Source organism: Trichomonas vaginalis, chromosome IV (genome assembly GCF_026262505.1).
Source record: "Trichomonas vaginalis G3 chromosome IV, whole genome shotgun sequence".
Taxonomy (NCBI): Eukaryota; Parabasalia; order Trichomonadida; family Trichomonadidae; genus Trichomonas; species Trichomonas vaginalis.
Genome location: NC_067206.1, coordinates 11,971,130 through 11,996,698, shown reverse-complemented (window position 1 = coordinate 11,996,698; position 25,569 = coordinate 11,971,130). Strand labels below are relative to the sequence as shown.

The 25,569-nt window shown below is 30.8% G+C and overlaps 11 protein-coding genes across 11 annotated transcripts, besides 7 other annotated features; 4 read left to right on the top strand and 7 right to left on the bottom strand.

Annotated features, from left to right (window-relative positions):
- Window positions 1–3: 3 nt before the first annotated feature.
- Window positions 4–324, bottom strand: TVAGG3_0075350 (uncharacterized protein; the record flags this gene model as incomplete). Its single annotated transcript, XM_001314081.1, has 1 exon — window positions 4–324. One exon carries the CDS (start codon window positions 322–324, stop codon window positions 4–6), a length of 321 nt encoding a protein of 106 aa, XP_001314089.1.
- A 241-nt stretch (window positions 325–565) lies between these two features.
- TVAGG3_0075340 (POZ domain family) lies at window positions 566–1,921 on the bottom strand (the record flags this gene model as incomplete). Its single annotated transcript, XM_001314080.1, has 1 exon — window positions 566–1,423. The coding sequence occupies one exon, from the start codon at window positions 1,421–1,423 to the stop codon at window positions 566–568; it is 858 nt and encodes a 285-aa protein (XP_001314088.1).
- An 82-nt stretch (window positions 1,922–2,003) lies between these two features.
- Window positions 2,004–5,079, bottom strand: TVAGG3_0075330 (molybdenum cofactor sulfurtransferase protein; the record flags this gene model as incomplete). Its single annotated transcript, XM_001314079.2, has 1 exon — window positions 3,016–5,058. One exon carries the CDS (start codon window positions 5,056–5,058, stop codon window positions 3,016–3,018), a length of 2,043 nt encoding a protein of 680 aa, XP_001314087.1.
- Window positions 5,080–5,222: 143 nt separating this feature from the next.
- Window positions 5,223–5,251: a terminal%2Cinverted (terminal inverted repeat of MuDR-3_TvMULE3 transposon ID:TVAGG3_0075320).
- Window positions 5,223–5,289: a mobile genetic element.
- A 74-nt stretch (window positions 5,290–5,363) lies between these two features.
- Window positions 5,364–5,470: a mobile genetic element.
- A 253-nt stretch (window positions 5,471–5,723) lies between these two features.
- On the bottom strand, window positions 5,724–6,173 carry TVAGG3_0075300 (uncharacterized protein; the record flags this gene model as incomplete). The annotated part of the gene is made up of 1 exon (XM_001314078.1): window positions 5,724–6,173. One exon carries the CDS (start codon window positions 6,171–6,173, stop codon window positions 5,724–5,726), a length of 450 nt encoding a protein of 149 aa, XP_001314086.1.
- Window positions 6,174–6,575: 402 nt separating this feature from the next.
- On the bottom strand, window positions 6,576–7,211 carry TVAGG3_0075290 (protein kinase regulator protein; the record flags this gene model as incomplete). Its single annotated transcript, XM_001314077.1, has 1 exon — window positions 6,576–7,211. The coding sequence occupies one exon, from the start codon at window positions 7,209–7,211 to the stop codon at window positions 6,576–6,578; it is 636 nt and encodes a 211-aa protein (XP_001314085.1).
- An 18-nt stretch (window positions 7,212–7,229) lies between these two features.
- On the top strand, window positions 7,230–7,600 carry TVAGG3_0075280 (uncharacterized protein; the record flags this gene model as incomplete). Its single annotated transcript, XM_051221856.1, has 1 exon — window positions 7,238–7,507. One exon carries the CDS (start codon window positions 7,238–7,240, stop codon window positions 7,505–7,507), a length of 270 nt encoding a protein of 89 aa, XP_051106842.1.
- Window positions 7,601–8,098: 498 nt separating this feature from the next.
- On the top strand, window positions 8,099–9,912 carry TVAGG3_0075270 (uncharacterized protein; the record flags this gene model as incomplete). The annotated part of the gene is made up of 1 exon (XM_001314076.1): window positions 8,111–9,763. The coding sequence occupies one exon, from the start codon at window positions 8,111–8,113 to the stop codon at window positions 9,761–9,763; it is 1,653 nt and encodes a 550-aa protein (XP_001314084.1).
- A 2,812-nt stretch (window positions 9,913–12,724) lies between these two features.
- Window positions 12,725–15,020: a mobile genetic element.
- On the bottom strand, window positions 13,279–14,748 carry TVAGG3_0075260 (MULE transposase domain-containing protein; the record flags this gene model as incomplete). The annotated part of the gene is made up of 1 exon (XM_001314075.1): window positions 13,279–14,748. One exon carries the CDS (start codon window positions 14,746–14,748, stop codon window positions 13,279–13,281), a length of 1,470 nt encoding a protein of 489 aa, XP_001314083.1.
- Window positions 15,021–15,306: 286 nt separating the features above from the next.
- Window positions 15,307–15,522, bottom strand: TVAGG3_0075240 (uncharacterized protein; the record flags this gene model as incomplete). Its single annotated transcript, XM_001314074.1, has 1 exon — window positions 15,307–15,522. The coding sequence occupies one exon, from the start codon at window positions 15,520–15,522 to the stop codon at window positions 15,307–15,309; it is 216 nt and encodes a 71-aa protein (XP_001314082.1).
- A 1,134-nt stretch (window positions 15,523–16,656) lies between these two features.
- Window positions 16,657–20,973: a mobile genetic element.
- On the top strand, window positions 17,866–18,084 carry TVAGG3_0075230 (uncharacterized protein; the record flags this gene model as incomplete). Its single annotated transcript, XM_001314073.1, has 1 exon — window positions 17,866–18,084. One exon carries the CDS (start codon window positions 17,866–17,868, stop codon window positions 18,082–18,084), a length of 219 nt encoding a protein of 72 aa, XP_001314081.1.
- Window positions 18,125–19,024, top strand: TVAGG3_0075220 (uncharacterized protein; the record flags this gene model as incomplete). Its single annotated transcript, XM_051221855.1, has 1 exon — window positions 18,125–19,024. One exon carries the CDS (start codon window positions 18,125–18,127, stop codon window positions 19,022–19,024), a length of 900 nt encoding a protein of 299 aa, XP_051106841.1.
- A 13-nt stretch (window positions 20,974–20,986) lies between the features above and the next one.
- Window positions 20,987–25,569: part of a mobile genetic element that runs on past the window's edge.
- Window positions 24,739–25,569: part of a terminal%2Cinverted (terminal inverted repeat of MuDRx-1_TV_TvPhantom-3 transposon ID:TVAGG3_0075200) that runs on past the window's edge.

Below are 25,569 nucleotides of genomic sequence, written 5' to 3'. Positions count from 1 at the left end.
TGTTTAAGAGACTTCTTTTGTTAGTAAAACTAATGTAATTTCGCGATTTCCTTTATTTGATAAGTAAACTGATTGTGAGTGCGACCAAACTATCTTCATTGGCTTGGAAAAATCATTTCGAAAGAGTTTGCATAGAACTTGAGATTCATCCCAAGTCTCCGCCGTCAATATTCCGAAAACGTTATCATCTGAATCTGTTTTATAAGCCATTGATACATGTGTGAGCATAACAATCTTTCCAGAATGTTTTGACCATGAATCAAATGGTCTTAAATTTATTACTTCAGTTGTCCATTTCTCATCATATTCATTTTCAGAATCCATTTTGTCACTTTTTTGAATTATCAGGTTCTTTCATGAGTCCGATTTGGTTCAATAAAACTAGCATATCTCGCCTAGACGAAATATCCTATAGAGGACGAAGGCAAATTGTGAATTTTTTTTGCCAAAATTCGAAATTCTTTCTAGAATTGTGGATTTAAAATAGTTTTAGTGATTAAAATACATGAACAACAAACATATTTTACAATTATACAAACAATAACAAAGAAGAAATAATTTTTTTTTATGATTCATATTCAAGTGTATATTTTAGGGAATCTGTCGAATCATAAGAACTACCATATGAAAATGGATATGATGACAAGTTCGAAACATAGTTATTCCAACAACTTTGGATTTCAAATCTTTCTATTGCTGAATAAGGTTCAACTGACTTATAAAATGAAAGACTTCTGTTAATATTTTGCTTTTCGGTAATTGAGAGGCCTTTCGTATATTCATTTATTTTAGAATTCAGATCTTCTGAAACTGTGAATCGCTTGTTTGAAAAATCACGTTGCTTAGAAGATTTTAGGCATATTAATAGCGATAAAAGTTGAGTTTCGGATGAAATTGGGTATAGCTTTGAGGATTGCAAAATTTTAACAATAAATTCATAAGGAAACCTTTCTTTCTTGTATGCGATACGGAAAAGTGGGAAAATAGGAGCAATTGCTAAACTATATGGATTGGTTTGTGCGATAATTTCGCTATTATTGACTAATTTATCTAATTGATCAACTAGAAAGTAATATGGAACCACAACACTAAGTAACACAGGAAAACCAAATTTTGTTGCTAAATTATAAATGCATTCTACATTTTCATCATTAATAATTAAACTTTCTCCATTTATATAATTTGAAAATGCCAAATACGAACTGTAATCTGCAGAAATAATATCTTTGAGGTTAATTATGTCTATGTTTGGTTTCGAATCTAAATATTTTTTAAATCGGGGTGAAAGTTTAGTAAGAATGGATCTTTTACATGTAAATTCATAATGAGAAGTCTTAACTGTAACTGTACTAAAATTTTCATCTGGAATATATCCATGAGGATGCACTCGAATCCTCAAATTTATACTTTTCCTGATTTCCATATAGATTTATTAGTCACTTTTTTAAAGAAGAATCGTAATTCATATTACAAAAAGAGAATGACATTAATAGCATTGTAATGTTTATCAGCATCTCATTTTAGCTGAGAGTAGCCAGTGTGTTTTTTAGCTGGCATGAGAGCTTTCTTAGAAGATTTCTTTTGTTGGGAATAGATTCTTTTTTTAATATCAAATCTTCTAAATATAGGAATGTTGAAGAAAAGTGTGCGATATATTTCATAGTAAAATATTTGGTTGTCTTTATTTAGTGAAAAAATTCCTAAATAGAAAGGGAAAGCCTTTTTCAGTGATTCTTCTGTATGGAAATAGAAATAACTTATTTTGCTAACACCGACATCTTTCGCCCTCGGATAGTCATCTATATGATGTATTTTTTCTAAATTAATATTGTCTGGAAGATCAATATATTCAAATCGTGTAATTGAAAATGTTAAGTTACCTTCAGCATCCATGAAAGTTAAACGCATCAGTAAAATTTTTAGAGATTTGAATTTCGGAAAATTTAAATAACATTTAAAATAGCCAATAGTTTCTCTATCAGATTCTCTTATGATTGGGACAAGTACAATTACATTTTCATCAGCATTAAGGTTAAAACTCACTGCTAGATTGAGGTAGTTACTACGCTTTATTGGAAATTGAAGCCGATCTTTCAGTGAAAGGAATTTGTTTTCGGTGATTGGAGTCATTTGTTGAAAAATAACGGCAGTCGTAAGGGAATATAAGATTCAAATAAGATGGCTCATTTTCAACATCAGGTCTAATAAATGACAGGTCATATTTATATTTGTATGCAAAAAAACTATGTAATAAATCCATCTTTTTAATAAAATTTTATCACTTTTGTTCAGTGAACGAAAAAAGCCGATAGCAGAAAAGTGACATTTATCACAAATTCCTTGTAATGATGTAATTCTTTCATGCATTTAGATTAAGATCGCATTGTGAATTTAGATATAATTTTGGAAGAAAAAAGCGAAATAATCATTCCGCTTAAAGGGGTAGGAAGATGGTTTGCAACAAGAATGAAATATGGCCTTCTGGAAGGGATTTTCTGGAGCGTGGTTAGTGCTTTTGAAGTGGAATGCTTTCATAATTATCTTTTTCATTGATATTCGTACCATTCGAAATAAGAAGTTCAGCTGTATCTTTACTATTCTCAACTGCTGCATAATGAAGAATAGTTTTCCCATTTTCATCTTTTTCATTGATATATTTGCACCAAGAGATAGGAAATATTCGCAAAAGGATGGTATATCAAATAATGCCGAATAAATTAAGCATTTATTGATATGATTAGTTTGATAGAAATAAACTCAAAATAATTCAAGATCTCTAAATTGTATTCATTCATCAAGAATGTAAAAAAATTAATGTTGTGTGAAATAATTGCATGATTCATGCAATATTCATCTGGTGTTTGATATTTCACTCACGACTCGGAGTTATTTCTGAGTCAAACTTTGTTCTTAATAACTTGAAACAATCTTTGTTTTCAGAATAGATATTTTGTTAGAACATATGAAAAAATAATTTTCATTTGAAACTATATTTATATCTATAAAATAAAGAAATTACATATTTGTAATCTTATCACCTACTTTGATATCCTTTATTTGGCTATTTGTGTTAGTTGCGAATAGGACACCAAACGTGAAAGCACCATTTCTACTTCTTTCATTCAAAATTTCTCTGAAGATTGACTTATCAGAAATTCCTGTTTCTATATCAACAGAAGAAGTATTGCAAATGATTCTCCATCTCCAAGCAGTGATTGGAACATCAGCTATCTGCAATTTTCCTTTAACTTCACCTTCTTCTGAAAATGCTGGAGCTCCGTTCAAAAGGAGGTTGATTCTGAGTCTCCAGATGTCGAAACCAGGGTTCAGGTGTTGCATTGACTCTTCTGTGACAGCGGAGAATGCCATCTTTCCAATCTTTGTCGGATCGCACTTAACAAGATAGCAGCATCTACTTAAATGCTTGGAAAGGAAGTGATTGACCTCTCCCTTATATACTTGGCCGCTTTCTTTGACCTTTTCTGGACATTCAGCCAATTCTTCGAAATTATCAATTGGAACTGCGATTTCTTCTCCGTTGATTCTAAGTTTGAGCTTATCTCCTTCGACAGTTGGCTTCAATGTTGCAACTTGTGTACAGTTTGTCGTTCTAAGCTGTACGCCACTTGCATCCATGATTTTCCACATTCTGTCGTGCAGCAAACCGAATGGAGTCAACTTCCACTCCTTCACTTCGAAGCCTGGAGCTGATTGGACTGGGAAAATAAACAGCCTCTGGATTGTCATCGGAACAACTACGTCTCCAACTGGTGGGCATGGACCGCCGTTGAGGAAATGGTGCTTCATTAAGGCGACAAGGCGATCGCAGTCGTTGGATGTTGTTGTCGAACCAAATGAAATTCTGATTGTTCCAACAGGACGTCCTTGGATCTCGCAAAGAGAGGAAAGGCACTTTCCGCCTTTCTCGTTCTCTTCGGCGATCTTCTCGATGTCTTCTTCCTTCCAGCCGAGTGCAGGGAATCCGCTGCCTGGATTGCAGTGGCCGCCGAATCTCGCAACAACGTTGAAAACACTGAATAAGTACTGTACGTCTTGGTAGGAGATTAAGTAGCCGTTAGCATCGAAAAGATTGAAAGAAAAAACTGGGCCGTAAGAATCCTCGCGCTCAGGAGTGAAATGGACAAGTGGTAAACCTGTATTGTGTTTGAGTTCTTTGAGGTCGTTGTAGAACTTGGATAAAATTTCGGATAATCTTGACTTGATTTCGTCTTCTGTTCCGATCTTACGACGGATTTCGAGACCTTTGAGAGCAAGGCTGATGTCGATGTATGATTGAGTGCCGGCTTCGATTCGCTGGTGGAGAGTTGGAAGCAATTTGTAAACTCCGCTTCTTGCACATGAGAATAAGACGTTGCCGCCGGCTGGAACTGACTCGCCAAGCATGTCAATGCGATCACGGCGAACTAAAAGAGCACCACCGTGGGCGCCTGACAACTTTAACAAGGAAAGACAGACGAAATCAGGCTTATGGACAGATAAGTCTGGTGCAGTTGCTGCAGCACCATCAAGGAAGACAAAGCCTCCCTTATTTTGGTATTCTGTGATCCATTCTATTGGATATTTCTTGCCAGAAAAGTTAGATTGCATTGGGTAGGCAAAAACGCAACGATTTCCTTCTTTGACTTCTGGAAGGCCCTTTTCACATGAAACGGAGACACCTTTCTTCGTGGCCATAGCACGAACGCCAAGAATACTGTTGTGGTCATCAATTAAGTATGAGAAATGTGATTTTTCTGTCCAATTGAAGAGTTCTGACCACTTCTGAATTGCTTGTGTAGCATTTTGTGTAAAACAAACTTCATATGTTTCGAGAGAGGTCTTGCAGAGATCGGTTATAATATATCGCATATCTTCCATATCAAGTGTAGATCTATTTATTTGGGCCTGAGAGTGTGGATTGCTGACACCCTCCATTTGGAGTTCAACTAATTTCTTCGATTGACTTGTGCAAGGGGGCATTGATCCCGCAAAGTCAAAGAACATGACATCCTCTAACTGAGGATATTCTGCTTTTCTTATTTCTTCAAGTGAAGACATATGATTTAGATTCAAATGAAATCATCATCTCAAATACTGAAAAACCGTTCTTCTTTCTCAAATTCAGAAATTAAATTCAATTTTGAGAATTTTACTTTTGGGAAAAACGATGAAGTTGTTCAAAAAGATTATAAATTTTGTGACATTTATTATTGTAATTGTTTAGTAGGGGTAATTTCAGCTAAAAGTGACAAACCTGTAAAAAATGACACACCGGTGAAGCGCGCGATTGGATTTGCTTGTAAGTGGGAATTGTTTCCCTGCATTATTTTAAATTTGTTATGAAATTGATGCGAGTTTGGATGCAAAATATCAACTCAAGCAGCTCGCTTCGCGTGCAGCTTCGATTTACGGAACAAATAAGAGAAGTTTTGGATCCAAATCTTCAACTAAAGCATCTCGCTTCGCTCGCTGTTTCGTAAGAACTTAGGTCTTGAAATGCTAACTTTTCATATGAAATTGTCTTTTAAAATTTAAGGGAGCACTTAACACTTTTAGCCATGCTCTTTTATTAGATTTCACCGCAAAATAAATAAAACAAGTCATAATAGTAAATAAGATCATCTAGAGATCTCAGATTTGAACAGAAGTAGTCCATCTACTACTTCTAAAAAAAAATCAAAACAATAAATTTATTCGACACAAAAATAGCATTAAAATACATGTTAATTAAATTGTAAGTTTTCTGGGAGAGCACCTACAAGATATAGGTGACGAATTATTGCAAGAGTTCTTGCATCTGGCTGTTGAGATGCCACTTCGAAAGATTGGACTGTTTTTGTTCCTTGGAGCAATTTGCGTTGGTATTGTTTAAGATTTTTCTTTGTTTTTTCACTTGCTTCTTTCTTAGCATTAATATTTCTAATCAAATCGGGATTTGGTTTGCCTCTATTCTTATAATTTTCCTCTGCTTGGCGATAATATTTTGATTTCTCGATGTTTGCGACTTTATTTTGATTTTTATTTTGAAAATCGGTTTTACATGGGATAATATCTTGGTGAATTGCTAGGCCTGACGAATGTTTTGCTCTCTGATCAACAAGAGCAACAAATCTATTTAGTTCGCAGTGTCGAGTTATACGTAATTCTTTACTTGTTCCCGAAATTTTAGACATTAAAATACTATTATTTTAAACGTCTTTTATAAAAGTGACATTAAAAAAAACATTGAATTCAATTATTTACGAACCTCAAAAGTAATAAAATTTATTAGTCATTATTTTAATGGAAACTCATTACGTTTTTTCTGCCACTACTATATAGGATATGCTTGCTAATAGTGAGAAACAATAACATTTCAATCGTTCCCCCGCAGCGGGAGAAACGACAACAAGAGTGCAATATGCTCTCATGTTGCTCGAGATGCATCATTCCTGGGAAATTTGTATTCGCGAGTCTCCCAAAATGTCACACTGTTCGCATTTATAACTAGAAAGCGGAACTTTGAACGACAAGAGCTCTACTAGACTGAATTATTAAAATAAGTTTAATTTCAAATTCAACGATATAAAACACTTTTATTTCTGTTCATCATCTTTTTCTTTTGCTTTCTCTGACCATCTTACAAGGCGGCGTTCAACATCTGGCGCACCTAATTTATTGTTAGCATAAGCATTAACATTGAATGGTATGAAATTATTATGTAACGGCATCTTGTTCATTTTCAAGAACATGATTGGGAAATCGGGCCCAAAATATGCAGCATCATAGTTGGATGTAGATTCGTATATATCATGGCACCTTGGGCAATATAACTTAACGGTATCAGTTTCTGGAATCGTTGTGAGTCCGATTGGAAGAAGATTTTGGCGTTTGCAGCTGTATCTTGGGCATGTTCCGAAAAGTCCTGCCATGTATTTCTTTTCCATTTGATAACAGCCTTCTTCTGTTAAAATAAATCTTCCGTGCAGTAAACCGTATAATTTAATGCAATTCTTAATAAATCGTTCTTTTTTAGCATCATCACATTCGCTGATATCGATCTTTTTACCACGCAAGGCAGCACAGCAATGGGAATAATATGTAATATACTGACTTAAGCCGTAGTAAGAGACTTGTGACAATAAATAGTCATTATCTATTTCACAGATCCAGCTTGTTGGGCTTGGATCGAAGAAATATTTCTTAAAGTTTTCGTATCTACTTTCACTCATAAAAAAATTTTATTCAAAAAAAAATTATGGAAGGGGTAAGTGGTTCTCTTATTGAGGTTACACATGGACCTTTAGACCCTCTTGAAACAAAAGTTGATCAAGTTATTTTGTTACAAAACGAGTGCTTAGAATCTCTTAAAAAGATTGAGCCGCAAGGACTTGAAGAACTTAAGCGTGTAATGGCTAAGGTTCCAGCTTATATTGCTAAAATCAAGAAACTCCGTTCAGAAATGCAGGCATGCGAAGAACTTGCCGCCAAAATTACAAAGGGCGTTGAAAAACTATCCAAAGCATAATACTAGTTCTTACACTATATTCCTTTATTGTTAAAAGAAGATAATTTTATATCTTACTAATTATTTATACTAAATGAATGTTTATCACGCGAAATTACCTCCATTTTTCATATATATTGTGGTATTTTGAAAATACGAAGTGTCATGAAACATTTAGTAAAGTGTAAGAAAAATTCTGAGTAAAATAAAGAGAAAAATATGATTTAGAGTGGGAATTAAAGAGTTGGAGACAGAAATAGGCTATATACATCTCACTCTTCAATTTCTTTGAGAAAGTTTGAAATCATCAATTTTTTGCAATTAGTTTTCGAACTTTCAAGAGGGAATAGGAGATCTCAAAGCATTGAACTATAATTAATGCCTTGCACGCTCCTATTTCTTCTCTAAAGTTGGGAATTGAAGAGTGGGAGGCATTTAGATAGACTACATCTCTCTCGCACAAAATCACTATCTAAAAATTATTCAACCCCAGATTTTAATGAATGAAACTCAAATATAGTTATTAATAATCACTTGAAGTAGTATGCTTAAATAACTTTGGAAAAGATTGAAATATTTTAAACGGCTTGAAGTGAAAATAAATTTGATTTAGATAAATTAGAAATGTTTCAATCTCCGCGCATTCGTTCTCCAAGAAATGCAACGACAGCTCGTGTAAGGAAAGTTAAAGTTTGCAAGCTTGATTTTCCAGAGGATACTGCCGTAGAATGCAAATACAATTCAAAGATCGAAGATTTCATGGTTAATGCTCGTGAAGCCCTTGACTTGAAGAGAAAGCCCACACAGCTTTTCGATCAAAACATGAATCGTATTACTTCAATGAAAAACCTTCCTGAAGAAATAATAATATATGTAAGTTGCGCTAAGCTTCCAGTAGACGAATCCACGCAACCATTATATAAAATTCGCACTCCAGCTCCTACCCGACCAACAATTGTTCTCCCTCTTGTTGAGCAAGAAGTTAGAACAAAACCACATGCTCAAAATATAGCCGAGCATCAAGCAATTGCAGCCTCACCAAACACAGTTCGAGAAAATATGATAGATTCTCTTCTTTCAGTTTATACTACATTATCTCCAGAAGCTAAAGCTCAACTTCCAGAATCTGACGCTTTAACCAAACTTCTAAATGAGAGACAGTCTTATCTCTTCCAAGATTCATTAGTAGCAGAACTTATCTCTCCAACAACAGATATTCATGATGATCCAAATTCGCAAATTATGTACAATTATATTATCGAAAAAGTCAAAGGTTTCAAGGCAGAAGATTTCAAATTCGCTATTACTGGACCAATGCAATCAGGCAAGACTACAGCTCTTTCAATGGCAGCTACAGTTTTCTTCCTAAAGGCTCAAATTGCTCATGACCTTCAGAAATATCTCATTGTCCCAATAAACTTCTTACAACATGAATTAGAAATTACAGATTTCAACAAAATTTTGACATTCATGGCTGTTCCGACATTCAGAGCCCTTAAGATTCATCGTCCAGACTTTGCTCCATACATCCCATTGCTTCAGCAGTGGTTTTTATCCCTCACAGCTGTTGCTCTTCCAACATTTCCTCCTCAGATTTCTCCTAACGACTCTCTTTTACGTTCAAACCTCACTGCATTAGGTACAAAGATCCACAAAATCTGGAACACTCCATCAGGCCTTAAAGATTACGTCGATATTTGTATGAAATTCCCTAATGAAATTGCTATCATTTTCGGATTCCAATCAGCTGTCGCTGTTTACGATCACTTCGAGCACTGCGCTGCAGCACTACTCTCATCCGAGCAATTTTCTGCTTCCGAGGGCATGGTTTCCATTCCAGTTTCCATTTGTAAGTCTCTTACCTCTATTCCATTCATTGTCGCATCGCATCAGGATGATGAGTTCTACAAATACTTCACATGCGACTACGTAAATCTTTCCACACTCCGCATTGCAGAAGCTCCAAAGGCCAAAATCCAACTTGAAGACCCCGTCTTCACTGTTAAAGGTGATATATGTCTTGGTTGCCCAGCATATATCTCTGCATACAACAAGCTTTGCTCAAACATTCAGCTCATGAACGATAAGAGCCCTGGAAAGGCTTTCGCAAAGATAAGAACTGTTGCTGATATATCCAGAAGAGAAGATGTCAGAGAAGAAGTTTTGAGATTCTTGACAATGTTCGATGCTGATGACGTCAACGATGATCCGGATATTGTTGTCAATGTCCTCAATGGAATTCAGAATACAGAATATTTTGCTGCAACTGTACAATGAAAACATTACTTTTCAATAATAGCTAAAATCAATCTTTTATTTTTTGGATTATAATTAATTAACAATTTTTTTTAGTTTTCTTTGAACATGTCAGTTATCTCCAAAATTGTGAATCACCTAGCTAATTCTTGGAGATTAACAGTATCGGCTGTATATATTGTACTCTTGCCAGGGCTAATGTTAATTATATTCAATTACATTAAAATCGGTTTGCTATGCTTTGAACTTATTACATTTCACATCTTCTTATTATACAGTTCTTCATATTTTAAGTAAATTAATAGCTTATATCATTAATTTATAATAAGCTACTAATAACGAAATCATTGAAATTGATTAATCTATGTGGCTCAAAACATTACATTTGAGCACAATTTTTCAACAAATTAACTGCAAAATCTCAATAACCAACAAAAATGTAAAAATTAGTTTTGTAATGACTATTCACATGCGGAATTCAATGTTTTATTCAAATTTAATAAGAATATGAATAAACTAAGCTATTTTAAAAAGAATTTTTTTAAAACAAATCATCTGTAACCGTATATTGGTGTCATATCAATAATATGCAATTATTAACGCATTATGAAATAAGATCAAATCGCATGTAGCTATATTGAACAATTAAGAAAATAAATTTTATCCGAAAGGAGTTGTAGTAGATAACACGTATTTTCCGTTAAATTTAACAACATTACAAAAGGTATAATAGTGCAGTTATGGTGCTATTACAAACAATATCGATTTTGGAAGCTGAAATTGTGGAAATAGAATACTCTGAAAGTTAGTCTAATATATGAGCAACAATGCCTTATATTCGGTCATGCTTTATTTTAAGATATTGGACATATGGTCTATAAAAAGCAATTAATTTAGCAACTTCTTTTCTTCCAGATTCATTACCAAAACTATCTAGTGTAATTTGTGAATTGTAATACTCAGAATACTTCTCAGACGAAATTAAATGATTTTTGTGAAGGTCTTGGCATAATTTAAGAGCTGCTAGTATTAAGGGATAATTTTTACCAGATTCTTGACTGAAAGTGCGTTGAAAATCATATATCACTTGTAATTCTTCTGGATTCTTATTTCCCGAAGCTCCTCCATAATGCTCAGTTAAATTGATAATTTCTTGAATTATTGTCCATCCCACAAGTTTCCTTCCATTTTTCATCAAGCTCTTTATAAAATCATGTATTTCATCCTCTGAAGGATTCAATTCCATAAAAAAAAATTGCTAAGCCAACGTTGACTAGTAGTAGGATATGAAGGGTTGTGTGACTTTTTTTGTTACATCTATATATAGACGATGCATTAAAATATATTTATTTATAAATCATTAAAAAATTAACATTAATTTTAAAATAATTTATTTTTTTATCTTTTATAAAAGAAGCTATATATAGATGATGTCAGATATTCCGCGATTAATTAAACATTGTTTAAATCCTGAATGGGTTAAACTTCAATTTAAAAATGAAGATTGTGAATTATTAAATGAATATGAAAGCCAAAATAAGCTAATGAGGTATAAATATAATGATAAAGAATATTTAATTTCATGGAATCAATGGAGTCATAATCAAAGACCTCATAAACGAGAAGAAGAAATTGAAAATAATGAAATGGAAATCATTGATGACATTAAAGAGGATGGAATTCCTAAATTTTGTAGAAAAACCTTTAGAACTAAGTTAGGAGCATATAAACGTAGAGTATTAAATCCTGAATATCTTAAACATCAATTTAAAAAGGAAGACTGTGAATTATTAAACGCTAATGAATATGAAAATGCTAAATCAAAACTGAGATATAAATATATTGGAAGTGATGAAAGGTGTAAAGATAAAGATAAAGTTTATTCAGTTTCATATAATAACTGGCACAGGTTAGGGATAAGAAAACATTTAGGAGATTATGGGAAATGTTCTGAATTCTTTAAATCTAGTATATACGAGAGAGTAAAAGAAATTAGAAATAATTATTTTCATGAATAAAAAATAAACTTTAAAAATTCATGTCTTACATTTTTGAATAATTTATTTTTTTATTTTGTATGAAATGAGTGAATCAAAATTCGTGACTGTGAATCAATTAATGGATAAACTTTCACCAATTCTCACCCAGGTTAAACAAGTAGACGTTTATTTTGATGATTACATACAAAGTTTATTTTATAAAGGTAAGTTTAATATTAAACCTATTGCTTTTGCATTTGATGGTAAATTAATCGAAAATTCAAAAATTTGGGAATTAATTCCGGATATTGAATTTATAACAAATATTAAGGATAAATGGTTTAAACAACAAAACCACCTCACTAAAGTTCTTTGTAGATTAATGATTAAAACTGAGGAAAAAGAATTTAACGGGTTTAAATATCATCCATGTAAAATTTTAGAACTTGGTAACGAAAAACTTCAGAAAAAATTAAACGCAAGACTATCAAAAGATAGAGTTGAAAGAGTAAATAAACTCGCTAAAGGTAATGGTAATGGTAATGATGAAGAAGAATTTGATGAGTTCAACATAGAACTTTAAGAAACTAATGATTATTTGAATTTATGAAATCAATTATTTGATTCATTCTTTCTTCAATCTCTTCTATTCTTTTTGTTAAATCATCAATTTTCATTAATGAGGTGATTCTTGATTGAGGAATAGATTTCAAACTAACCACCCCCTTTATTTTTGAAATTTTGAATCCATCAACTTTAAACATTTTATTCAATTTACATGTTGTCAATTCTTCAAATAATTTTTTATTATTAGCATAATAGTCATTAAATTCTTCAACAGATGAAAAAATTTTTATTTCAGTAATTGGTTTAACAACGTTTATTTTTTGTTGAACATTTTCACTTTCATTTATTTCTTCCTCCTCTGTTTCATTTATTTTTAAAATCGGTTTCATTTATCATTAAATAAAAATTAGAATATAAGTGATGAAATATATTTTTTGAGATTGGGACAAAGTTGCAATTCGGCACTTTTTGTAAAAAAATGGGGTCATACTCATAATGAATAGAGACTTATAGCCAAGTCTTGATATCATGCAGGGAGAATATACATTGATAAGCAATTATATTTTATAGTAGTAGTATTCAGAAATTCTTACAATTTACAATACAATTTTCAAAAATGGATAAAGACTAATAGCCAAGTCTTGATATCATGCAGGGAGAATATACATTGATAAGCAATTATATTTTATAGTAGTAGTATTCAGAAATTCTTACAATTTACAATACAATTTTCAAAAATGGATAAAGACTAATAGCCAAGTCTTGATATCATGCAGGGAGACTCTCTACAAATACAAAAATTGATTATCATAAGGAAATACAAATTTATCAATTTTCATGTGAAAATTACATAAATTTGTTCTCCAATAAATAGCAATAATACTTTGAATGTTATATTAAGTAATATAGCTTCAGGTAAATAAGCTTACACTTCAAAAATATATTGTTTATTCATTAATTTTAAAAAAAGTCCAAATTATCTAATCTTGCTTACTCTTCCTTTAAACTTCTTTGTGCCAAATTTAATATTGCCTTCAAAGATGGAATAAGGACATTAGGTTCAATCCTTCGGCTTTCGACAATTTCCAAAATGTGTTGAATTAATTTCAAACATTCATCGTGTTTTGAAGCTCTTTGCTCAACAATCTGATTACCTGCCCTTGTAAGAATTCTTACTGCTCTTTCTTCATTCAAAACATTAGCGACTTGAACCTTAATAATCGCATTTGGAATCACAACAGTGATGAGAGTTATGACGATGTCATCAATGCGCTCATTTTTCTTACCCAAGAAAAATGTTTGCTTTAATTGATGAAAGTGTGATTCCGCAATGTTATTCGTGGAATCACCTTCTCCACGATATAACATCATCCAATGTTCTTTGGTTCTTCTCCATTGTTTATCGAAATACTTCAAAGCGCGCGGTTCTTCTTCTTCTAACATTGTTGTCAAGAACTCATATGTTTCATCAGACTCTTCAGCCAGCTTTTCTGCATTCGTTGCATCTGCACGTAATGTCAAAAAGTCCATTGCTAAATAGAAGTTCTCAAAATTCTGTGGATTGTCAAAATAGCTTCCAACTTTTGCACATGCGCGTAAAACATGCACAGCGCACCAACTGAGCTGCGCAAGAGGAAATCCGTCCTCAATTGCGCGAGCAATGTTTAGCGCACAGTCAGCGCTCCAATGCTGTGGATCCAGGTGCGCAAACTCACAGAATTTCACCAAACATTCTTGAATTTTTTCAGATGTCTGAGGGTTCACTAAAAAATAGCAAAAGGGGAAAATTGTGTTTTGACTTGTTTTCATTGTTACTGCAAACAATTGGATCTTTCCTTTAATTAAAGAATGAGTGGAATCGACGTGGAGAGGGTTATCAATGCTATGCACCAATTCTTTTGCAGCAAAAGGTGCATATATGATTGTAAACTCGGAAAAATCTCCATTGTAATCAAATTGAACGAGATCATCTGGGCACTCTTCCTGTAAATTATTCAAAAATGCTTCCAAAGAAGTGTAAGGATCGTTTGATAATCTTTGTGCAATAATCTCATCAAGGCGATAAAATTTGTGCTTTAAAGCATCAGTAGACTGCGCGAAAAGTTTCATCGTTTCTTTGTTATTCGTATCAATTCCGAAGTTATCAAAAAATGCTTTTTGAGCAAGAAATTGCTTTCCACCGTTTTTAATATAAAGTTCGATCCATTTTTGATAAAATTTACTCGCGTAATGTGAACCCATTTCAACTCCTATATGATGGCAATGTTCTTCATTAACTTTGCTTATAGTAAACACTCCATTTTGTTCTTCAACCCTAAATTTTGCCTTGCATAGGGGATACGAACATGAATAAGTGACATATTGCTTTGGAGATCCCGTTCTTCTTCTGTATGGGACACCGCCCTTGACTTCCTGTTTAATACCAAAAGCAATAAGCTCCTCTAAGTCCACCGAAATCATAAAAATGAAGTGATTTTGAAAAGAGTTAACAAAATTCAAATCACATCAAAAACAAAAACACAAAAAATATTTTATTATACTCATTCGAAATTAAAAATAATAAAATTTATATATATTAATTTCATTAAATCAAGGTTAAAAATCTCACCGGAAAAATAACCTCAGTGTGATAAATTTATCACCGGAAAAATTTACAATAAGGTTAATACCGAAAATATCGAAAAATCAACATTTAAGGTTAATTTAAGAGTATGCACTTTTGTCACCTACTCTATATTTTTTTAATTAATATTAAATCAGAAATGGCGGCAGGATTCTTTAAAAAATTATGGGATGGAATTAAGAAAGCTGCGGGTTGGGTTCATAAAAAGATTATTAAACCCATTGCAAACTTTTTGGCACCAGTAGCGAAAACGGCAGGAACTATCATAGGTGGAGTATAACTAAAGCAGGTAATCGGCGATGGAGCACAAGCAGGAACGCAATTGGTGGAATAGCTGAAGAATACTTAATAAAATAGGGGGTAGATAGTGGAAAAATAAATTATTTAAATTATTTTTATCTTAGTATCGGTTGTAGTCTTTGATAAACTTTTTCTCCTTTATTTAAAACTTCTCTTATTGGGGCAGCTTTTGGTGTTATTGATTCAGCAACGTCACTAATTGCTTCTTTATTCTTAAATATCCAATTTGCCCCCTTCTTCAATGTTTCCCAAACTTTACTCGCTCCTCTTTTTACTCTATCCCACAGTTTCTTAAATATACCTGCAGCCATAGTTGATTATTTCATTAAAATTAAAAATTCATTTTCATCTTTTAATTTTGATTTTTTATTTATTAATAAATGACGACTAACTATTTGGTGCCAAACACTAAACCGATTAATGGAAATGTGTTTCATTCATTCGAAAAGATAAATGAAATATTCGCAAAGAATGACGGTAGAAGATATTATAGAGAACTTGAAAGTTCATGCTATGACTCTGATGCTCCATATTTTGATGATAAACAAACTCATTTAAGAATTACAAATCCGGCTCATGATGTGAACCAATTAGGTGACACATATATTAAACGCAAAGTTAAAGCAACTCTAGTTTCAAATAAAGCTTTCACATGTGATGCCGCTTTTAAATGCTTGCGTTTATTCGTTGGTTACAAATCATCAAATCAAAGCTTTAAACAATTAGAAGTAGAAACCGAAAGAGGTGATGCCGGTTATCTTCAGATGGATTGCGCCCGTGAATCTTTCGCATTTGCAACATATAAACCAAAATCAGAAAGGAAAGTTAAAAAGTTTGTTCATTCGTTATATAATAATGTTCAAAAATATGATAACTCAGTATGTGGTAAATATATTGACCCTTCAGAAGTTTTCAAGAAAGCAAATGAAGAAGTTGATGTCACTTTTGATATGATTATTCCGGTAAATGATTTGTTAGCATTTCAGGCGTTCGATGATTATCCTAAATCATTTGGTGATATCATTCTTAAATATTATGTTTTCAGGGATACTTTAGTATTTTGTCAGGTTGACCCGTTAAGAGTTGCTGATTTACAAAATTACGTTTATGAAAAGATAACTGATGAAAATTATGAAAAGATTATGAATCATGTTTATAAATATGATCGCAAATTCCAACAAATCGGACTTCCTGCCAAATTAATTACAAGCTTAGCCGCTACATCTGCTGAGGCAACAGTTGATGACGTTATTATTTCATGCACAAAGATGGAAGTTTTAGAGGATAAATGCATTACACCAGGATACGGTTTAATTGAAGAATCAGTTAAAGCAATACCACGTTTATTTAGTAAGGAAGATCCATTCATGATTCCAGCTCAACATATTGACATTCGTTCACTAAATGGAGGTTGCATCACTCCTGAAGGTATTAGCTCAGATTTCTCATACGCTCTTCATAATGTTACAGATGTTGTGTTAACATTTCCGAAGAATGCAATGCAAAGAACGGTTTTAGAAAATCCAATGCTTCGAGGTCTTCAGGTCACTATAGATTCCAGAAACTTCCCCGATCAAGCGATGACCACAGTGGGTGACATATTCTTTACACGTATGCTTCAAGCTTCTGATTTAGATGGAGTGAATGAATGCACAGAAGAATACGAGGACTCATTAACTAGACCACTGAATGATGATAATGGCACGCCATTAGCTAGAACATGGAAAGACCAAACTTCATTCTTATGCACTATTCCAGTTCAACGTGATGGAGCAGGTATATTCTTTGATGGATTAGAAACTTTCAACTCACAAGTTACAGTACAAGTGAAAGCTTATCCAATCATTCAGGGTGAAAATGACACTTACTGTTCAAAGGTGACAAATCCTCCTCAGGTTTGGTTTACTAGGACTACATATTGGGCATGGACACCGGACGAAGGTTTGAAATATCATCCAACAGGTACACCACCACAGTATAGAAGTTCATATGATGAAATATTGATGAATAGAAATGTTTAAAATTATAAATTTATTTTTGATTAAATGGATTTAAATTCATCCACCCCTTATGAAGAATTAGCGGGAGTATATAATACATACGTAGATGATATGATTAATGAAGCATTGAGTGATAATAGAAATGCTCTATCTAAGGAAAAATTAATGAAAATTCCATATTCTGAATGTTACTTAAATTCAATCACTGCAGCAATTGGTAAACAGAATAAAGGTAAAACATTAACGATATTAAAACAAATTATCATTATTGCTAACACTTCCCCCTATTCACATGTGTTAATTTATATCAACCATTCAGGTTCACCTTCAGATGATACATTTGAATCTTTAAAGCATTTAATCAAAATTCCAATTATTTATTTATCACAAGAAGAAGCAGAAGATTATTTAAAAAACTTTTTAATGTATAAAGAATTATATAATACAATCAAGAAGCAAGGATTAGAGGATAAAATTATTGATAAACAACGGGATGAATTATTTGAAACACTTTCTATTTCAAATTTTGATAGAGAATTTTTGCATTCACTCATTTTTCTAGATGATGCAGTGAAATCAAAACTAATAACAAATGAGAAATCATATTTTAATCAGTTATTAACTCAATGTCGACACATTCAGTGTTCATTCTTTATGGCTGTTCAATATTTCAAAGCATTAAGCACAAACATTAAATCAAATCTATCAACACTTTTCATTTTCAGTGGGTTTAGTCGTCAACAGTTGAACGTTATGCTTTATCAAGTGAATTTACCAATGAGCATTAATGAACTTTACACACAATACCAGCAATTAGGTGAACATGGAGAAATAATAGTTGATTTAAATAAAGGAAGTGTTAAATTTGATTAACTTTTTATAATTAATTTTTATTTTGTATTTATAATTAAACATGACAGAAATGGCAAATCTTCTACAGGTTCCATTAAAACAAGGAACAAACAAAAAGAGTGTATATAATAGAACTATGAAAGTTCCTGATGGAATGAAAGAATTAGTTCATATTGTTGCTGGTCTTCAAAAAGATGTTAAACAAATGAGAAACGTTTTAACATTACCAGAAGCTCAAGCATATGCCAAACGTCAAGGTCCAAATTGGGAAGCACACGAAGCAGACATTACGGGTCCAAATGGAAAACCCGATGGTATAAATGAAGTTTTCGTTACTGATGGTCAAGGTAATATTAAAGTCATAAATGGTTACAAATTAACTATAACTGATTATCCTAAACGTAAAGCATATAATGAACGTTATCCTATGCAATTTGATGAAAATGGAAAAGCTGTTAAACAATACATTGGAGAAGGTGAAAATGGTCCAATTAATTCATACCGTTATAATCCATATTCTTATTTCAATGAAGAATTAAATGCTATTGAAGAGGGACCGGATGGATTACCACAATATTCTAACCAGTTTGATGGTCAATATGCAAATATTAGACCTGAAATTTCAGCTAAGAAATTCTTTAAAGTTGCTTTATTCGATCCAGTTTTCGCAAATGTTAAAGATGAACTTAAACAGCAATTCCAACCAATTATAGTAGCAAGAATTGCATCAGGTGCTTTATCTCAAGCATTCAAAGATTTAATTAAGAAACCATTATATCAGCAACGAGGTTTAACTTATGATTTAGTTAAGGAATTAGATAAAAGAAAATTTGAGAAATCAGATGATTATAAGAATGCAATTAATGAATATATTAGGTCTATTAATTACAATGAACCAGCTAAAAATCAACTTCAAGAACAAATACAGGGAATAATAGATTCAAAAGTTCCAGCAAAATAAAAGTTTAAATATATTTTTTTTTCGAATATAAATGAGAAGACGTTTCACTAGTCAAAAGAACACTAACGCAAAAGCAGAGATTACGGTTGGTTATAACGTAAATGATGATAAATCACGAATTATTCAAATGTTAAAGTTAATGTTAGCCCTGAACTAACAAGGTCAGCAACTCAACCAAATTTATTAACTCGTGACTTACCGAAAAAGGAGGAGGAGCAAAATAAAGAAGATGGAGACCCAATCATTTTATCTGAACCCGGTAAAGAACCTGTTGAAATTCCCACTTATCCAACATACCCCCCACCTCTTTCATCAAACATCGAGAACCCATATAAAATAGACATTAATTCTGAATTAATGAAAATTTACCGTGATATAATAATTAATAATTATGATTCAATAATAAATTTAATTGACCAATCCGGTTTAATTATTTTACCTTATGAATCATTAATTCACATTATCGCCATTCTTTGTGATGTTCAAGATTCAGACGTTAAGATTCAATTTTTCATAGATGATGATTGTTTCATGCTGCGGAACAGTTGCAAAAATAAATCCTATAAAGGATATTAGCACAATTAAGATATCAAAGAACGGAACAACAACTGAACTTCATTTAACATATAATGATATTTATAATAAAATAGTTGATGAATATAAAATATCACTTGAAAAATTCTTTTGTTAAGGCTATTTAATATTCAAGCATTAACATTATCGAATAATAATCCTTTGAATCATAATCAATAATAATTGACCTTTCACCAGTTTCTATCGTTTGTTTTATTTCTTTTTGTTCCCCACTATCCGGATCGGTCATTGTAATTGTTTTTGTTATAGTATCAGCTTTATCTTTAACTTCAATCTTTTTTCCATCGGGATATTTAAACCAAAATTCCAAAAATTCGATATTGTCAATCTGTTCATATTTTAATCTATCAATTACATTTTTAATACCATCTGAAAATCTTATGAAATGGTCATTATATGGGTTTGATTGAACTAAATTTGAATGAAGTGAAATATAACCTGTTGATGAATATGACACTGACTCATATTTTCTGAAAACACTAAAATTTATAACATGAATGAATTTCTTATTCGTTGAATTTATGAATTCTTGAGGTAATCTTATTCTAGTTTTATTTATCACTGGAAAATAACGCTTTACCATATTTTTAATCGTAATAAAAATGTCAATTATCAATATTATTTCGAATAATAGCTGTGAATTAAATTTAACAGTTAGCGGAATTTATAATGTTACTCTCGTTTCTGTGAGTGGTAAATTTAATCCCATTCTTTTAGACCCTTCAGATTATATATCATTTATTAAAGATGACCTTGAAAAAACGTATGATATGTATATAAATAATGTGATAGCGAAATGGGATATTAACATGATTTTAAGTTATTTAAATGAATCATTTATCGTATGGTATGAAGAAAATTTTAAATCAAAACCCGATAAACTTTTTGAACTTGATGAAATAAATACCTTATTAAATTCCCGCTGAAAATTAAATTTTGTACTCCTCATCTTCGTTCATTGTTGGGGATATTAAATTTTGAAAAAGATGTTGGGGATGTTTTGTATTCTGACACTGGTTCCAATTTCATTTTAATCAAATGTGATAAAGTTAATACCCCAATGAGATTTTCACATCAAACATTAGACCCTAACTCTTACCCATCAATACAAAACATTTTATCCATCAACTTAAACACATTTTCTTTATCATATCCGTTTCAATTATCCGGGAATTCATTTATTCTTCATTCAAAAGATTTATCAAATATTAAATTTAGAATAACTGACCTATTTGATTGTGATTTAGAATTTATGAATGAAATATTATGGCAATTTCAAATAGAGAAAATAGCTGATGAGATAACGGATTAAATATTTATTTTTAAATCGTAATAAATGATTAAACAACAGCAACTTAAGGTGCAAAGGAGATGGATAAAATGCACACATTTGCACACATTTTGACACTTTTTCTGACAAGCATCATTCAAATTTGAAGAAAAACCTCTAAATTTCATTCAAATTTCTGTCAAAATGTGTGCAAAATTGAAATAGGCACACATTTTGACATACGATTATTTATATACGTTATTTTAATGGTTTCAGAGAAATCTTCGTTACACATTATTGAAGATTACTCAATATTTAAGTGAATGACTCACTACCACCTGTTTAGAAAAATGGTAGCATAAAATCCAAATGTCACATATATTATTTCTTATTTCATACAAATAAACTTACAATTATAACCTCAACTTGTTTGCAAAGCAGAAACTCAATATAAGCAATCGATCAGTAGTGTATTTAAAAGTCGAATTTAAATTTAAAAATTTATAATCTTATTTCGGAACCAAATAGTATAAATTTAGGACAAAAAGCTACGTGGTGTTGATAACAACTATTAAAATTCAAATATTACTACCATGAACAATACAATGGCTCATATTGATAATTGATAAACGTGCATATAAATTGCATATATCATCAATGTCATTAAGTAAAATACATGTATATAAATAGATTAGAAATATTTTTCGGTTAGAATTAAAATCTATGTAATAAAAAATAAGTTATAAAAATAAATACCGAATTTTTATTTGTAATATAAACTGCTACAATATGCTAGTGTATACAAATGTATTTGTCGTATTGATTTGAAAGATCTTCAACATGGTTCAGATCTAAATTTGAAACTCGTAAAATAAAGCGAATCTTTATTTATAATATAAACTGCTACAATATGCTAGTGTGTACAAATGTATTTGTCGTATTGATTTGAAAGATCTTCAACATGGTTCAGATCTAAATTTGAAACTCGTAAAATAAAGCGAATCTTTATTTATAATATAAACTGCTACAATATGCTAGTGTATACAAATGTATTTGTCGTATTGATTTGAAAGATCTTCAACATGGTTCAGATCTAAATTTGAAACTCGTAAAATAAAGCGAATCTTTATTTATAATATAAACTGCTACAATATGCTAGTGTGTACAAATGTATTTGTCGTATTGATTTGAAAGATCTTCAACATGGTTCAGATCTAAATTTGAAACTCGTAAAATAAAGCGAATCTTTATTTATAATATAAACTGCTACAATATGCTAGTGTGTACAAATGTATTTGTCGTATTGATTTGAAAGATCTTCAACATGGTTCAGATCTAAATTTGAAACTCGTAAAATAAAGCGAATCTTTATTTATAATATAAACTGCTACAATATGCTAGTGTGTACAAATGTGTTTGTACAAATGTATAACTCTTTGTCAATTGTTATGGCACCTTATAACTTAAAAATCATTTTCATTAACAAATATAAAAAGTGACAATTAATATTTTCATTAAATGCATATTTAATTATCAAAACAATGTCGATTTAGCTTGAATGTTCATTATAAATGTGTAAGTTTAGGAAAACAAAAAATAATTAATTCTCGCAAAGAAACTTATTTTAAAAGAACCTAAACAAAAGTTCATATAATAATAAATCTAAAAATAGATATTAATTTAAACGAAGATAATGAGAGAATGGGGATGTTGTAAAACAATGAGACTTAATGATCAAATAATTAAAATAATAAAATTAATTAAAGGAAAGCTAAAATAGTTTAATGAATTTTTATAGATTGATTACACAATCAATGTTTCTGTGTCAATGTACATCAATCAACATTGTTTCATTGAATTTTGTCTTTCACCAAGAAGATTCAAGAACAAAGTTTTGTAGTTTCAATAGATTGATTACACAATCAATGTTTCTGTGTCAATGTACATCAATCAACATTGTTTCATTGAATTTTGTCTTTCACCAAGAAGATTCAAGAACAAAGTTTTGTAGTTTCAATAGATTGATTACACAATCAATGTTTCTGTGTCAATGTACATCAATCAACATTGTTTCATTGAATTTTGTCTTTCACCAAGAAGATTCAAGAACAAAGTTTTGTAGTTTCAATAGATTGATTACACAATCAATGTTTCTGTGTCAATGTACATCAATTAACATTGTTTCATTGAATTTTGTCTTTCACCAAGAAGATTCAAGAACAAAGTTTTGTAGTTTCAATAGATTGATTACACAATCAATGTTTCTGTGTCAATGTACATCAATCAACATCGCTATCTGCTTTAAAAATCCCTTCTGCTAATACTTCTGTGTATTTTTTACCATTGCTATCTGTCCTTATTGCAATCATTTGACCTTTTATATCACTTCTTCTAAATTCTCTTACTTGTTTTAATAAGCAATTAAGTTCATATCCATATTCTTCGATTGAATCCATGTTCAGTATTTTCATAGCAGTATCAATGTCATTTCTGGCTGAAAACAATGCAATTTGTGAAATATCCATATCATATCCACATTTTATTAAATCCTCCAAATTTGATAGTTTAGTTGAAGAAATTATTGGATTGTCAAATAGTTTAGAGGCTTTTTTGACTCTTTTATTTCAATTGTCATATCTGAATAATGTTTAACATAATTAAACAATTGTATCTTCTTTGAATCTTTTTGTAATATAAAAGTCTTTAGTTTAAGATGAAATACTTTGGAAGCATATAGATATAATGATAGACAATGTATTTTTTGAGGAGTATTGACTTTTTTTAATTTTATTTCCATATTTGAGCGTGATAACCATATCAAAAATGAATAACCTTAATTTATAAATCTGAATTTGATTTTAATAATAAAAATAATATATATATATGTAATTCATGAGTTATATTTTTACACTTCATTTTACCTGAACAAATATAGCTGATATCAAATAACAATTTAATATAGAAATTGAAATTGTTATATATGCAATGTAAATACACATAATACATATATTATAATTTATCAATGATTATTGTCTAGACCAAAATTTGTAGATGGAATTATGCAATTTCTCAATTTAAAGTCCCAGCTGTTTGTATAACAACTTCATATTGAAATTTACTAATAAACACGGTAAGTTTCATAATTTTTATTATTATGATCTTACATTTGATTAAAATCGACGATTTTTCAATTGGAAAATAGTGCAAAGTAATAAAGAATATATTTAGCAAATTTTAAATTTTTTTCAAAAATTTTAGAATGAATCTATAGAAGGACTAGCAAAGATTTAAAGGAAATTTGAATAAACTCATAGAATTTTTGAAAGAAGAAGGGAGATTTGAGAGGATTTTTGGTCAGAAAAATATAGAATTAAATGAATAATTGGGTATGATAAGATAAGTGAAGGTAAAAGATAATTTTAGTAAACGAAAACGTGTAAAGTTGAAGCAAGGTAATATTTTAATCATTTAAAAAAGAAAAAGAGGAAAATTGTTCTTGAATCTTCTTGGTGAAAGACAAAATTCAATGAAACAATGTTGATTGATGTACATTGACACAGAAACATTGATTGTGTAATCAATCTATTGAAACTACAAAACTTTGTTCTTGAATCTTCTTGGTGAAAGACAAAATTCAATGAAACAATGTTGATTGATGTACATTGACACAGAAACATTGATTGTGTAATCAATCTATTGAAACTACAAAACTTTGTTCTTGAATCTTCTTGGTGAAAGACAAAATTCAATGAAACAATGTTGATTGATGTACATTGACACAGAAACATTGATTGTGTAATCATCTATTGAAACTACAAAACTTTGTTCTTGAATCTTCTTGGTGAAAGACAAAATTCAATGAAACAATGTTGATTGATGTACATTGACACAGAAACATTGATTGTGTAATCAATCTATTGAAACTACAAAACTTTGTTCTTGAATCTTCTTGGTGAAAGACAAAATTCAATGAAACAATGTTGATTGATGTACATTGACACAGAAACATTGATTGTGTAATCAATCTATAAAAATTCATTAAACTATTTTAGCTTTCCTTTAATTAATTTTATTATTTTAATTATTTGATCATTAAGTCTCATTGTTTTACAACATCCCCATTCTCTCATTATCTTCGTTTAAATTAATATCTATTTTTAGATTTATTATTATTTGTTTAGGTTCTTTTAAAATAAGTTTTGCGAGAATTAATTATTTTTTGTTTTCCTAAACTTACACATTTATAATGAACATTCAAGCTAAATCGACATTGTTTTGATAATTAAATATGCATTTAATGAAAATATTAATTGTCACTTTTTATATTTGTTAATGAAAATGATTTTTAAGTTATAAGGTGCCATAACAATTGTTATACACAAACACATTTGTACACACTAGCATATTGTAGCAGTTTATATTATAAATAAAGATTCGCTTTATTTTACGAGTTTCAAATTTAGATCTGAACCATGTTGAAGATCTTTCAAATCAATACGACAAATACATTTGTACACACTAGCATATTGTAGCAGTTTATATTATAAATAAAGATTCGCTTTATTTTACGAGTTTCAAATTTAGATCTGAACCATGTTGAAGATCTTTCAAATCAATACGACAAATACATTTGTACACACTAGTAGCAGTTTATATTATAAATAAAGATTCGCTTTATTTT